This window comes from Panulirus ornatus, chromosome 11 (assembly GCF_036320965.1).
Source record: "Panulirus ornatus isolate Po-2019 chromosome 11, ASM3632096v1, whole genome shotgun sequence".
In the NCBI taxonomy this organism is placed as follows: domain Eukaryota; kingdom Metazoa; phylum Arthropoda; class Malacostraca; order Decapoda; family Palinuridae; genus Panulirus; species Panulirus ornatus.
Window position 1 is genome coordinate 58879114 of NC_092234.1, and position 15327 is coordinate 58894440.

The following is a 15327-nucleotide window of genomic DNA, read 5'->3' on the forward strand; positions in this document are numbered from 1 at the left end:
TGAGGAAAGATTGACCAAGAGGATATATGTGTCGGAGGTGGAGGGAACGAGGAGAAGAGGGAGACCAAATTGGAGGTGGAAAGATGGAGTGAAAAAGATTTTGTGTGATCGGGGCCTGAACATGCAGGAGGGTGAAAGGAGGGCAAGGAATAGAGTGAATTGGAGCGATGTGGTATACCGGGGTTGACGTGCTGTCAGTGGATTGAATCAAGGCATGTGAAGCGTCTGGGGTAAACCATGGAAAGCTGTGTAGGTATGTATATTTGCGTGTGTGGACGTATGTATGTACATGTGTATGGGGGGGGGGTTGGGCCATTTCTTTCGTCTGTTTCCTTGCGCTACCTCGCAAATGCGGGAGACAGCGACAAAGTATAATAAAAAAAAAATATATATATATGACCAGTGTTGTATAAAAAGGCAAAGGTTGTGTTCAGGTTGTCCATCAATCTTCTCTCTTCCTTGGTTTGACCAATAGCTATCTGCCAGTGGATCTGTAGGCAAAAGTATCTCAAATGACATTTTCCTTGAACGTATTTGAATTGATAATAAAATCTTTCAGTCTACGAAAAACTATCAAATATTTCACAAAAGTATATGAGTTACGTTGTTAGCATATGTGCTGCAGGTATGAGGATACTGGCTTCGTTAATGACATTTCACTGCTGAGAGTGGATGAGCCTGTGAGGTTTACAGACTATGTACGGCCTATATGTCTACCACCACTTGGCTCATCTGTACATCATGGTCGTCTCTGCACACTTGTTGGCTGGGGACAACTCTTTGAAGTTGGCAAGATATTCCGTGAGTTTACACTAAAACAATGCTCTATGTCATGTATTCATATTTGATACTCTGTATGTAATAAAATATTGATGATGAAAGTTTGAGTTTTTAGGCTTATTTTCTCATATGTGTCCTATATTTTTTGAGAAATAATGTTTTTCATGAAATTACATTTGTTTCAGCTGCTGTTTTCAGCAGACTTTATAGGGAAACATTGATGACATGCATAGTTATCATATCACACATTTTTCATGCTTAATTGCTTTTCATGCCTTAGCATGGTTATATCAGGAGCACACAAACAAAGGCTATTTTGTACACATCCATTCTCTAGCTGTCATATATAGTGTACTGAAACCAGAACCTACCATCCACATTCCAAACCAACAAATGTTTCCATGGTTTACCTTGCCTACTACATATGCTGTGGTTCAGCCCATTGACAGCGCATACCTAACACACACACACACACACACACACACACACACACACACACACACACACACACACACACTCTCTGTCTCTCTCTCTCTCTCTCTCTCTCTCTCTCTCTCTCTCTCTCTCTCTCTCTCTCTCTCTCTCTCTCTCTCTCTCTGTCTCTCTCTTTCTCTCTGTCTCTCTCTTTCTCTCTGTCTCTCTCTCTCCCTCTGTCTCTCTCTCTCCCTCTGTCTCTCTCTCTCTCTCTCCCTCTGTCTCTCTCTCTCCCTCTTTCTCTCTCTCTCTCCCTCTGTCTCTCTCTCTCCCTCTGTCTCTCTCTCTCTCTCCCTCTGTCTCTCTCTCTCTCCCTCTGTCTCTCTCTCTCCCTCCCTCTGTCTCTCTCTCTCCCTCTGTCTCTCTCTCTCCCTCTGTCTCTCTCTCTCTCTCTCTCTGCCTCTCTCTCTCTCTCTCTCTGCCTCTCTCTCTCTCTGCCTCTCTCTCTCTCTCTCTCTCTCTCTCTCTCTCTCTCTCTCTCTCTCTCTCTCTCTCTCTCTCTCTCTAGTTTTTTCTATCCCAAGGGCACATCTCACCTGCCCTAATAACTCAGCCTCCTTCACTCTTATCTTTTTATCTACAGAGATGGAAATAGTTTAATGAAAACCAAAGAAGGGAATAATGGAATAAATATAAGTTAGAAAACAGATGGAGAGAAAATGAAATCAGCAGAGATCTTACACCAAAACTTGACCTGGAAAGGCTGAAATATGAATATAGAGTCCCATATTAGCATTGTAGAGAAAAGCAAATTGGAACGATAGCATGAACCAATATTAGCAGGAATATGAAACATATATGACTTATCAGAGTTAGAGAACAAGGTGGAATGAGAACCAGAAGAATTATTTGCCAGATGAAGACAACTACAGAAAGCCTCCAGACCAGTAGAATTTTGTTTTATGAGAGAGCTAGATAAGGTAAGTCCGAGCAGAAATAGGAACAAAACAGCGGTAAAAACATGCAACGTGACTCTGACAGTGCCCCTTCGAAAAACAGAAATGTGCTAGCTATGCATGAGAAATTCAACAGCATGAGTTAAGACACAAAAGCCAAAATCCAGCTGAAGATACATACAGGAACAGATTATCCTTGGAAGATTGTTAGTATATAAGTCCAAAGTCTAAGGTGCTAATTGAATCTCTCTGCATGAGGCTGCATTGTTAGTGAAAAGACTTCTTTGGCAAGTGTGTTTTATTAGGAGTGCAGTCTCATCAAAGAAGTTTCAGTCCTAAAGAATCCATAATTTCCCAGCTATTGGAAATTGTGCAGCCTTAGAAGTGCAGGAACCTTGGAATAAAGGTCCTGGGGCAATTGTAAATACATAGATACAAAGAAAATACCTTAAGAGTCAAAATGAATTACATCATTTAGTACTCTAGTTATAAAAACACACTTGTAGCCAACATGTCAGAAACTTGGCCTGACAGAAGAGTAAAAGATGAAGAAATTTGGAAATTTGAAAAATTCAGAACAGCTTGAACCACATTCAAAGAGGGAGGTGTAGCAGTACCTTCGATGTTCATGATAAACTAGAAGGAAACCAGACTGTGAAGATGAGACACTTAATTATGATTGCGAATCAGTTATAGCTCATGAGCATCTCAGCTGTAAACACACTAAACCTAGACAACCAAATAAACCAAAATAAACAATAAGATAACACAACCTAAAATCAAGCTAAATTGTTTTAAAGACATTCTCATCCAATATTGAAGGATTATTGGGGAGATTTGAGAAATTGGATTCAATAATTATATTGGCTGATGAATTCAACTTCCATTTTATGGATTGGCAGGAAAGTTAAGACTCAACTTCCATTTTATGGATTGGCAGGAAAGTGAAGTAGATTATAGATGTAAAATGATGCCTCAGGAGATGAAAGGGGATATTTCCAAGGACTTATCAGTCTATGTGAATCATTCAACCTTGTACAAGTAACTCACAGGCACACCTCTTAAGAGAGAACAGTATGATAGATATTTTACAAATGACATTGCACTGTTTTCAGGTATGAAAGTGATTGATATAAGTATGTAAGGTCATAGTATCTTAGAAATCACTACAATATATAATGTAATAATGGATGAATGTGAATGTGAAACAGTACTGGGACAAGAGCAGATTGAGTGACATTAATTTTCATCATGAGCAATCAGACTGGAGAGAGTTCAAGGAAAGATTTTAGACAAAAATTTGAGTGAGATCTTCATAGGCAGTAACCTAGTCATAAACACAAAACTACAGTCAGAGATAATAGAAATAATAATCAGTGAGCTAATACCAAAGAAAAAATAAAAGAGTGAAAAATGGAGAATACCTAAAGACAAAACACAGTGGATAGATTGAAAGGCATGGAAAAAGGAGAAAAGGTTGGCAACGGAAAAGGCAAAAATGAATGTGTATGGTAAGAAAATAAAGAATGCAGATGTAGAAATAATGAAATATTTAATAGAACAGAGAATGAGTAAAGAGAGAGTTATACAGAACATGAAAAGACATTGAAGGTTACCATCCACCCATATGAAAAAGCAGAAGCCAAGAAATTTGAAAATGCACCTTTTAAAGTTGGAGAAAAGTATGAAATAAACAAAGAAAATATTTGAGATGTTAACAGAACAATGCACAGTGCAAGGAGAAATCAAAAGATGAACTCTTTCATCAACATGATGAAAATGCAGTTATAGATACTGAGCTACTGAAAGATGATATAAACAGTGATTAATCTGATCAGAGAAAATTCAGCTCCAGAACCAGATAGTGAAACCAGTGATGTTATTGTTTGTGCAAAGTAAGTTTGGATGAAATCAGAAAGGTAGTCTTTCTCAAATGGCATTTGTAATACCAATACATAATAGAGGATCCAAGCTAATACCTAAACTATAGACTGGTTGATTTGACTCCACATGTGATAGAAGTCTTTGAAAGCACTAAAAGGACTCACTGATAAAAAGAACAGTTACATAAATGAATGCTAAAATGGATTTTTACGTGGAAAGTGTATGCAGCTTCAATTATTAGATCATTACAATGATGTATATGAAAGTTTTATGCAAGAAAAGACAATGGACTCATTTTTCTTGATTTTGCAAAGTTATTTGACAAAGTCATCCACATACTTTTGCTAGAGAAAGTAACCAAACATACCATTAAAGGCAATATGGGATGGTGGATTAGTGTTACTAACTGACAGCACCTACCATGCACAGCAAAGCTCCACAAACTATTCCATTTATATATATACTCATTTAATTTCTTTTCCAGCTTTAGTAAGGTAGCATCAGGAACAAATGAACATTGGCCATAGCACCAAAGCACTAAAGACTGCCTTATGGTTTACCTTGATTGGCTCATAATGCAAAGTATTGAATTAGATATGGCTCCCAACCAAATAAATGAATTATTAGTATTAAAGAAAAATAAAATCTTACTCTAAAACCATTCAAAAGATTGATATATAACACTCAATGGAAAAGAAAGATCGTTTGGGCTATGAAACAACAGACTAATTTTACTTTTCTCTTTAATACCTGCAGCTGATACACTTCAGGAGGTACAGGTGCCACTTATTTCAACATCTGAGTGTCGCAAAAGGACAGTGTTCATCCCACTATATCGCATCACAGAGGACATGTTTTGTGCTGGTTATGACAGAGGGGGACGTGATGCCTGTCTTGGGGACTCTGGTGGACCTCTTATGTGCCAGGTATATACAGCTATTATATTTTTTCATTTTACTGTTCTAAGCTGATGCTATGACTTTATCCATCTGTCTATCATTGACAGTAGCTTGTCAGCCTTTAGCTTTTCAAAATACATCATGTGGATTGTGTTAAAACTTTGTAGGGTCATTCTTTTGGTAACTTCACTTAGAGTTTTTCTATGGATTCCTGAAGCAAATAATGCAGTTTTAAGAATCTTTTATTTCTCAGAATGTCCTTGAGAGCCAACTGAATACATGGCTTTCACTGACTACCTCTGTGATATTTAAAGTTATTGTAATCTTTATTGAAAAGTCAGTTAATAATAACTATTTCCTTTTGATAGACCTAGTAATGGATTGATTCTAGAAATAGAATGGGGTTCCTGCAAGTGAGGGAAAGGTCAGAGATTTTTTACTTATCTCTAGTAACAGGAGAAGGTTAGAGAATTTGACTCCATGAAACTTGAGATTTTGCATGAGGTCAAGGAAAAGTCAAGTAATTTTGAAATTTATGAATAAGCACATGAAAGCAAGTATGACACAACCCATGGTGGCTAAGGCATCTGTCTTCATTTACGTTTTGTACATTTGGATTGTTCAGAAACATGAGTCTATTTTCTGTAAGTGATTCTATACTTCAAATTTTACAGTGATTGTATTTGGCTAATGTGAAACAATATTAACCCATTCACTGTCACAATAAAAGCTGATTTTCTTACATACTGTCCAGTTGTTTTTCAGTTTTTGAATAAGAATTTTTTTTTTTTTTTTTTTTTTTTTTTTTTTTTTTTTTTTTTTTTTTTGCCGCTGTCTCCCGCGTTTGCGAGGTAGCGCAAGGAAACAGACGAAAGAAATGGCCCAACCCACCCCCATACACATGTATATACATACGTCCACACACGCAAATATACATACCTACACAGCTTTCCATGGTTTACCCCAGACGCTTCACATGCCCTGATTCAATCCACTGACAGCACGTCAACCCCGGTATACCACATCGCTCCAATTCACTCTATTCCTTGCCCTCCTTTCACCCTCCAGCATGTTCAGGCCCCGATCACACAAAATCTTTTTCACTCCATCTTTCCACCTCCAATTTGGTCTCCCTCTTCTCCTCGTTCCCTCCACCTCCGACACATATATCCTCTTGGTCAATCTTTCCTCACTCGTTCTCTCCATGTGCCCAAACCATTTCAAAACACCCTCTTCTGCTCTCTCAACCACGCTCTTTTTATTTCCACACATCTCTCTTACCCTTACGTTACTTACTCGATCAAACCACCTCATACCACACATTGTCCTCAAACATCTCATTTCCAGCACATCCATCCTCCTGCGCACAACTCTATCCATAGCCCACGCCTCGCAACCATACAACATTGTTGGAACCACTATTCCTTCAAACATACCCATTTTTGCTTTTCAAGATAATGTTCTCGACTTCCACACATTCTTCAAGGCTCCCAGAATTTTCGCCCCCTCCCCCACCCTATGATCCACTTCCGCTTCCATGTTTCCATCCGCTGCCAGATCCACTCCCAGATATCTAAAACACTTCACTTCCTCCAGTTTTTCTCCATTCAAACTCACCTCCCAATTGACTTGACCCTCAACCCTACTGTACCTAATAACCTTGCTCTTATTCACATTTACTCTTAACTTTCTTCTTTCACACACTTTACCAAACTCAGTCACCAGCTTCTGCAGTTTCTCACATGAATCAGCCACCAGCGCTGTATCATCAGCGAACAACAAGAAAATGTATTTATATTTTTTATTGTACTTAACTGCTCTCTCCCGCGTTAGCAATGTAGTGCAAGGAAACAGACAAGGAATAGCCCACCCACATACACATGTATATACATACATGACCACAGACACACACATATACATACATATACATTTCAACATATACATACACAGAGACATACATATATACACATGCACATATCCATGCTTGCTGCCTTCATCCATTCCCATCGCTACCCTGCCACGCACGAAATAGCATATCTCTCTCTCTCTCTCTCTCTCTCTCTCTCTCTCTCTCTCTCTCTCTCTCTCTCTCTCTCTCTCATAGCAAGGCAGCGCCAGGAGCAGACAAAAAAATGGCCACATTCGTTCATACTCAGTCTCTAGCTGTCATGTGTAATGCACTGAAACCACAGCTCCCTTTCCACATCCAGGCCCCACGCCCCACAGACCTTTCCATGGTTTACCCCAGATGTTTCACATGCCCCGATTCAATCCATTGACAGCACATCGCCCCGGTATACCACATCGCTCCAATTCACTCTATTCCTTGCACACCTTTCACCCTCCTGTATGTTCAGGCCCTGATCGCTCAAAATCTTTTCACTCCATCCTTCCACCTCCAATTTGGTCTTCCGCTTCTCCTTCTTCCCTCCACCTCTGACACATATATCCTCTTTGTCAATCTTTCCTCACTCATATTCTCCATTTGTCCAAACCATTTCAACACACCCTCTTCTGCTCTTTCAGCCACACTTTGTTTATTACCACACATCTCCCTTAGTGAGTAAGAATGAAATTATGAAAGAATTTAAAACATAATAAGTAAACTGAAATAGAGTCAAAGGTATATGTCACGTACAAGTTACATGTTCAGTATGTGACGTATCATAAATAAGCATTCCTACCACACTTCTGCAAGCACATAAATCAGTTTGTTACTGTGTTTTTGTCTCTTATATTTTCTGACATGCATTTGTTCATAAATGATTGTCATATTGTGTATGGCAAAAATTATATATGATAACACCAGTACTGTTACAGTGAGATTTATTGAGATGTATTCTACTACTAATGCATAAATGTTTATGATGATTATTGATTATGCTGCTATTTTGACCATACTATGTTGTTTATGAGATGCATTTGTTAATAAATGATTGCTCTTTATTACTGTATACAACAAACAATATTTATTTCAACAACTTTACCATTACAAAGCAATTTATTGAGATGTGTAAATGTTTGCAGTTATTATTAATTGGTGGTGCTGTTTTTGGTCTTACACTTTTTTCACTTGCATATGTTCATGAATGATTGTCATGTAATATGCACACAATGAATAATAAAGAGCATGATAACTTTACTATCACAAAGCAATTTGTTGAGGTATTTGCGACTGTCACAATGTAGATGGTTATTATGATTGTCAATTATTGTCATCTTTTCAGGTGTTTTGCAGTTTTTTGTTTTTTTTCCATACTATTCGCTATTTCCCGCGATAGCGAGGTAGCGTTAAGAACAGAGGACTGGGCCTTTGAGGGAATATCCTCACCTGGACCTCTTCTCTGTTCCTTCTTTTGGAAAAAAAAAAAAAAAAAAAAGAATATTTTGTACTTCAGCTAGTAAGTATCATAACACCATCACCATGCAGTTTTGTTACGGCAAGTTCATCAGCTAGCACACACCATGATTATAAGTTTATGCCGTTTTTGGTCATACTCTGGTTATTTTACTTGCATTTGTTCATAAATGACTGCTATATGTTATTTTATACATCGTATTATAAATACATACCAACCACCACTATGAAGCATTAGATTATGGTATGCACCAAAAGTTGAGGCACAAGAGGTATGTTGACTTTAATTATTGTGGAAATTGGTTCATGTCTCTTATAGAGTCTCTGGCATGTTAAGTGATGCATTGACAGCACTAATCATATGTTTAACGCCATTGTAATAACGTATCATAGCCATCATTTAGTGTTTAATAGCCATGGTGCTTGTGTCTGCTTTGTTTATATTCATGTGTTGTTTTTTCTTCATATTTTTCTACAGTTACCTAACTCTTGTACCATCACATTATGCCCATAAGAGTTACAACAAAGGAGGCCATCCCAGCGCTGATAGCTTTATACAGAGCAGAGCATGATTTGAAATATATTGCTGAACAAACATATGCATGGCTGTGAAATGTCCAGAGACTGTTAAAGGAGGTTAGGGAATTAGGAAAGTTCATTTTACCACCTCCTCTTCCTTAGTCTGGAAAGCCAAGATTATTGTCTCTTAGGACTCTTAAAGTGATTGCACGACAAGTTAAGGCCTGCCCATCTCCAACAGCATGTGAATTCAAGATGAACCCTAAGTTGCTCGAACATGTCTCTCTAAGGAGTGTTTAAAAGTTCCTTCATAATGCATTTGGATTTCATTTTTTTGTGCCCAACATCAGCCTCTATTGACTGTCACCCAGAAGAATAAACAAGGGAAATATTGCAAGAAATACAGTGTTTAGGATCAGGAAACATGGACCATTGTGTTGTGGAGTAATGAGCCAGCATTTACTTGACTGGAAGCATCAGAGGGTGGGTACAGGTCACCCTACTCAGACCTGCACTTGCCACAATATGCATAAAATATTATAAAACACCCTCCTTCTCTTATGGTTGAGGGCTGTTTCAGCTACTGTGGTGTTTGTGGTTTGGTAATCTTACTTAAGAATGTGAAAGAGAACCAGATAGTGTACTTAAATTTAATCATTGACTATTTAACTAGGTAATAGTTGGTAGGCAGCCAATGATCAGGGGGGTATATTATCAGTACTGCCTGCCTGGGTATTGGGAGGGTTAGTAATGTCTGCATAGTGAGCCAGCACTTTAGTGGTTGTCAAATTGCTCTCCTCTGACCTAGTAGCTCTCTTTTCTTTATGCTTCCCCCATATGTGGTCTACTGGCATTCTATCTGCAAACATACAGTCTCTTCTTGTCAAACATAATACTTGATAACACTTAACTCACACAGCTCATTCTTTGTAACTCTAGATTTTTTTAAATGGTTTGGTCACATGGAGAGAATGAGTGAGGAAAGATTGACCTGTATGTTCAGGCCCCGATCGCTCAAAGTCTTTTTCACTCCATCTTTTCACTTCCAGGTTGGTCTCCTGCTTCTCCTTCTTCCCACCACCTCTGACACATATATCCTCTTGGTCAATCTTTCCTCACTCATTCTCTCCATATGTCCAAACCATTTCAACACACCCTCTTCTGCTCTCTCAACCATACTCTTTTTATTTCCACACATCTTTCTTACCCTTACAATACTTACTCGATCACACCACCTCACACCACATATTGTCCTCAAACATCTCATTTCCAACACATACACCCTCCTCTGTACAACCCTATCTATAGCCCATGCCTCACAACTGTATAGTATTGTTGGAAACACTATTCCTTCAAACATACCCATTTTTGCTCTTCGAGATAACATTCTCTCCTTCCACACATTCTTCATCGCTCCCAGAACCTTCAACCCCACCCCTACTCTTTGACTTGATTCCACTTCTGTGGTTCCATCCACTGCTAAGTCCACTCCCCGATATCTAAAACACTTCATTTCCTCCAATTTTTCTCCATTCAAACTTACCTCCCATGTAACTTGTCCCTCAACCCTACTGAACCTAATAACCTTGCTCTTATTCAGATTTACTCTCAGTTTTCTCCTTTTACACACTTTTCCAAACTCAGTCACTAATCTCTGCAGTTTCTCACATTAATCAGCCATCAGAGCTGAATCATTGGGAAACAGCAACACACTCACTTCCCAGGCCCTCTCATCCCCAACAAACTGCATACTCGCCCCTCTCTTCAAAACTCTTGCATTTACCTCCCTAACCACCCCATCCATAAACAAATTAAAAAACCATGGGGACATCACACACCTTTACTGCAGACTGACATTCACTGGGAACCAATCACTATCCTGTCTTCCTGCTTGTATACATGCCTTACATTCTTGGTAAGAACTTTTAAAAGCTTCTAGCAACTTACCTCCCACACCATATACTCTTAAAACCTTCCACAAAGTACATATATTTTTCATACATATTCACCATTTCCCTCATTAGCGAGGTAGTGTTAAGAACAGAGGACTGAGCCTAGGAAAGATAAATATATAAATGCATAAGTAATACTGTTTCCCATGATAGCTATTCAGATTATGTACAGTATTTTGACATCACATCAGGAGATAATTGCTTAAGCATATGCAGTTTAGAGATGATTTGTCTATTACCATTGTACTGAATATTATTGCAGTATAGAAAAAATATATAAGCAGTCGGTATCTTTTTTTTACAGGAGCCTGATGGAGGGTGGCAACTGATAGGTGTAACTAGTAATGGTTATGGGTGTGCACGCCAGCACCGTCCTGGCGTATACACCAAAGTTGTCAAATACCTTGATTGGATGAACCAGGTTTGTCATATCTCTGGCTTTTTGCTAGAAGGACATGTCTCTTCTCCCATATTTTTATTTAAAACCCTAGTTTTTACCTTGCATTTTCTTCTTTAGATCATAATTACCATATGCACCTCAGTGATGTATTGGACAGTAGTACTCTCCACTAATACCCTGGCCTGGTTTCATTTCTACATTGCCTGCTTTCCGCCCAGTTGTTCATCTTTCCAGATGTCTGTGTACTAACCTATGTTGGAGTGAAATACTATAGCAGTGACAGTCCTAGCCAGCTGACACCTTGTTACTTCCCTACTCAGCTAAAGCTATCCAATTGTGTCCCTGTATGGGTACATGGCCTTCCCTGACAGGTCATCATCCTTCTAGGAGATGGTACTTTATGTTTACTGTACTGAAATAGAGGTATGAGGATCTTTGTGAATCTTGGAGCTGAATGTGGATGCAAAATACACTTGCTCCCCAAAATGACTATCTCTTCTTTGGAGAAGTTATCTAATTCCAGTTTAGAACTTTGATGAGGAACTTAACATATTTCTCATTAATTCCTATTTTGAGTTCCCATAGTTTGTCTGCAGTGTATAAATTCATTGTGTTAGATGTCCTGAACTCCCTTTGGCTTCCTTTTATAATTCTGAGACAGAAGTATTAATAAACAGGTGGCTGATGAGTGTGCTTATCCAAAATATATTTACACAGATTAACCTAATATGCTGTAAGTGATATATATGGATACAATATAGACACACATTTGTACAGAGAACTAAGTATGAGAAGAACAGAAAAGATATGAGGAAATACTTCAACAAAAGTAGTACTAATAGAAGTACCTGTATTGTGTGACAGAAAAGAGAGATTCAGAGATCAGGGCTAATTAATGTAAAATGCCTTTTCCGTGAGTACAAATGTATAACAACAAATTGATGATATTACATTTACACATGCATGTATGCGCACACAGGAAGAAATCAACTGGATGAAAGCGAGTATGAGGAGCATTAGAAAAGAAATGAGGATTTTCTTTCTAGTAAGCAAGCAGTTGATGAAAAGAACAGGCTTTATGAAGACATAGTGAATGAAATTACTAAGTAAAAGTCAAAAGGCTATGCACCAGATGGGAGAGGTTTAGGAGATGGGACCCTAGAAGTGCAAATATTGCTCCCTTTATGCACAAGTAATCACACATACTCATTTTGGATACCTCTTTGAAGATATTTTAATTGCCATTGTCATAGGATCCTTGCATGTTGTAAGAGGGACAAGGAAAATTTGTGTAAGGATTTCCAGGGAGGAAATAACCAACTGTAAATTTGAGGCAAGCACATTGGAATTCTTTAAAAATTGAAAAATTGTTTGAGGTAATTTATAAACAAAAGATTATTCCAGTTAGATCAGGAAGTTAGGTAAGAAACAGAAAGACCATAATGATCAGTGTGGTGAGGAAACAATTATAATGATGGAGTATGCTGAGGAACATGATGAATATGTAATTACTGAAAGGAAGCCGAAGGATGAAAGGACACTGGAAAAATATAAAATGGGAATAGTTGGAGTAGAAGGAATATGTAACAGGTATATAGACCAGGAGTGGGCCAGCTGATTTGGGAGCAGAGAGAGGAAACTGGAACAGGCTGACCAAAAACAAAGGTGCAAACTTAGAAATATAGAATTTTAAAGCAACCTGAGGACATTATTAAGGATCATGATATAGATAATGAAGGCAAGATAAAACAGATGCAGAACATTAGCAAAAATATTTATGAAGGCAAGGGACAAGTTATGTAAAACTTTCAGGTGAAAGGTCTATGGTAATTAGCTCCATGAGTTTTTTTTGTTTTTTTCAAGGCTCCAATAATGGACAAAAGTCCACATGAAGGTTGGGCCTTAATTGAAATTTAGAGAGAATTTTGAAATGAAAAAAGAAAAGACAAGGGAAAATATTTATGAATTTTGGAGAAAGTGAAAAACTTGTCTTTTGAAATGTGCCAGATCATAGTTATTGGGAAAGAAAGCAGAGAGTTCCAAAGCTTCAACGTGCAGGGAAAGCAGTTATCAAATCAGCCCACCCTTGAGTTACCAATGGCCACACAGTGATCCTCTGATGCGGCAGCTTGCTGAGTACTGCATGGTCTAGCTAGTGGTATGGGCACACAAACAGCCAGCTCTCTGGAGCAAAAACCAAAGTAATACCTGTAGAAGAGTGAAAGTTAACCTACATTGTGGCTTTGGGAAAGAGGGTCAAGTTTGGAAGCTAGCCTGGGACAGTTTATAAGTTGGACTGCTTTCGACTCTGTCAAGTAAGGATGCAGAGCTAGAACCACCCCAGATGTGAGTGCAGTACTCCATACAAGGACAAATCAGTCCTTTGTATAAACAGAGCAACTGTTCAGAAAAGAAATTTTGACATCTAAACAGGGCACTCAGTTTCTAAGAGGCAGACTTAGCTATTCCTGTAATGTAGGGATTCTAAGAAAGAGTGATGGGGAAGCTGATCCATCAACAGTCACAGAGACAGGTTAGCTGGAAAGGAAGCTAGATATAAAAGAGCAAAGTGAGGGAGGGAAGCCAAAAGAGGGGAGCTTAGAGATGAGACCCTGATACCACACCCTGTCAAAAGCTTTGGATATGTCAAGGGCAACTACACATGACTCCCCAAAATCTTTCAGGGATGATGACCAGACATTAGTAAGATAGGAAAGGATATTACCAGTGGATCTTGCCTTTCGGAAACCATACTTGCGATCAGAGAGAAGGCTGTGATTTTTGAGGTGTTTAAGGATATGGGAGTTGAGGAGGGGTTCAAAGACTTTGGAAATGGTAGACATCAAAGGAATAGGACAGTAGTTAGGGGGTCAGAACAGTCATCCTTCTTAGGGATAGGATGTATAAATGATGTTTCCAAGGCAAGGAAAAGTTTTGGTTTTAAACAGAAACAGAAAAGACAAGCAAGCACAGGTGCAAGTTTAGAGGCACACTCTTTCAGTACATGGGGATGAATGCCATCAGGACCATAAGCCTTGCTTGTGTCCAGAGAGAGAAGTGCTTTTTGGACAGTCAGAAAACAGCTTATGGGAAGGGGCGTAGGATTAATAAGAGGTGAAGGAATGTTAGAGTCATTCATGGTGGAGTTAGAGGAGAAATGGGAACCAGAGTTATTTTGTCCTTGGGAGAGACAGCTATAGTGATGTCAGAAACGAAAAATGTGGGAAAGGTAGAGCATCAGAAGTTGTTTGAGATGCCCTTAGCTGGAGACCTATCAGTGGATGTTGAGGAGAGGTTATTACCCTTCCTTTGAATAAAGGAACTCTTTGCCTCACGAATAACATGCTTGCGTTGATTACGGGCAGTGATGAAAGCTGAATGGGAGTTAGAGGAAGGAGAGGTTTTCCAAGCCGAGTATGCCTAATCCCTTGCCTGAATGGTCTCAGAACAGGGACGGTTGACCCATGGACTGGATGAAGAGGTTGTCCTGAAGGAAGAGGGGATGAGTGCTTCCAGTCCTGCAAGAATATCTGCATATATGCATTATATGCAAGAATATATGCATTTGGCAGAGACAGAAGCATACATTATTCCAGTTAGCTGTGTTGAGGTTTCAGTATTTGTGCTTGGAAGGAGTTGCTGGAGGAAGAGGTGCTATTAGAATAGATACATTTATGAGAGTGTGATCAGATGAACCAGTTGGGGTTAAGATTGTGTATGCACAGCAGGGTGGATTAGAGGTGAAAAACAAATCCAGAATATTAGGAGTGTGGTCACAGCAGTCAGGAATGTGGGTGGGATGGGAGATAATTTGCTCAGAATCAGTGAGAATGGAGAATGTGAAGGCTCCAATCCCTCCACCATCCATACGGAAGGAATTCAACAATTCCCTGTGGTGAACATTAAAATTCCTGAGGTAGAGGGCCTTGGCTTGAGGATGAGAGGATGTCACAGTCTCGTGGCAGGAGTTTAGATAGGCGAAGAAAGATATAAGATTTGTAGAATTACGAGAGCAATAGGCAAAACGGGAAAAGTTTGGTAGTTGGGAGGTGGACCTTGAGCCACATAACATTAGAGTGTGGGTACTCAAAGTCCTTGAGGCATGCCACAGGTGTGTTCATGTTGGAATAAGCACAAACTTCATTTTGAACCAGAATAGTGAGTA

At 39.0% G+C, this 15327-nt stretch overlaps 1 protein-coding gene across 2 annotated transcripts in view; it reads left to right on the top strand.

Moving 5' to 3' along the window:
* The window catches only part of LOC139751577 (uncharacterized), a 192275-nt gene that overhangs the window by 161145 nt on the left and 15803 nt on the right, over nt 1-15327 (top strand). For both annotated transcript variants that reach the window (XM_071667159.1, XM_071667160.1), the window contains exons 16-18: nt 626-801; nt 4791-4960; nt 11067-11183. In XM_071667159.1, coding sequence (XP_071523260.1) covers nt 626-801; nt 4791-4960; nt 11067-11183 — 463 coding nt within the window. The remainder of the gene's footprint in view (nt 1-625; nt 802-4790; nt 4961-11066; nt 11184-15327) is intronic.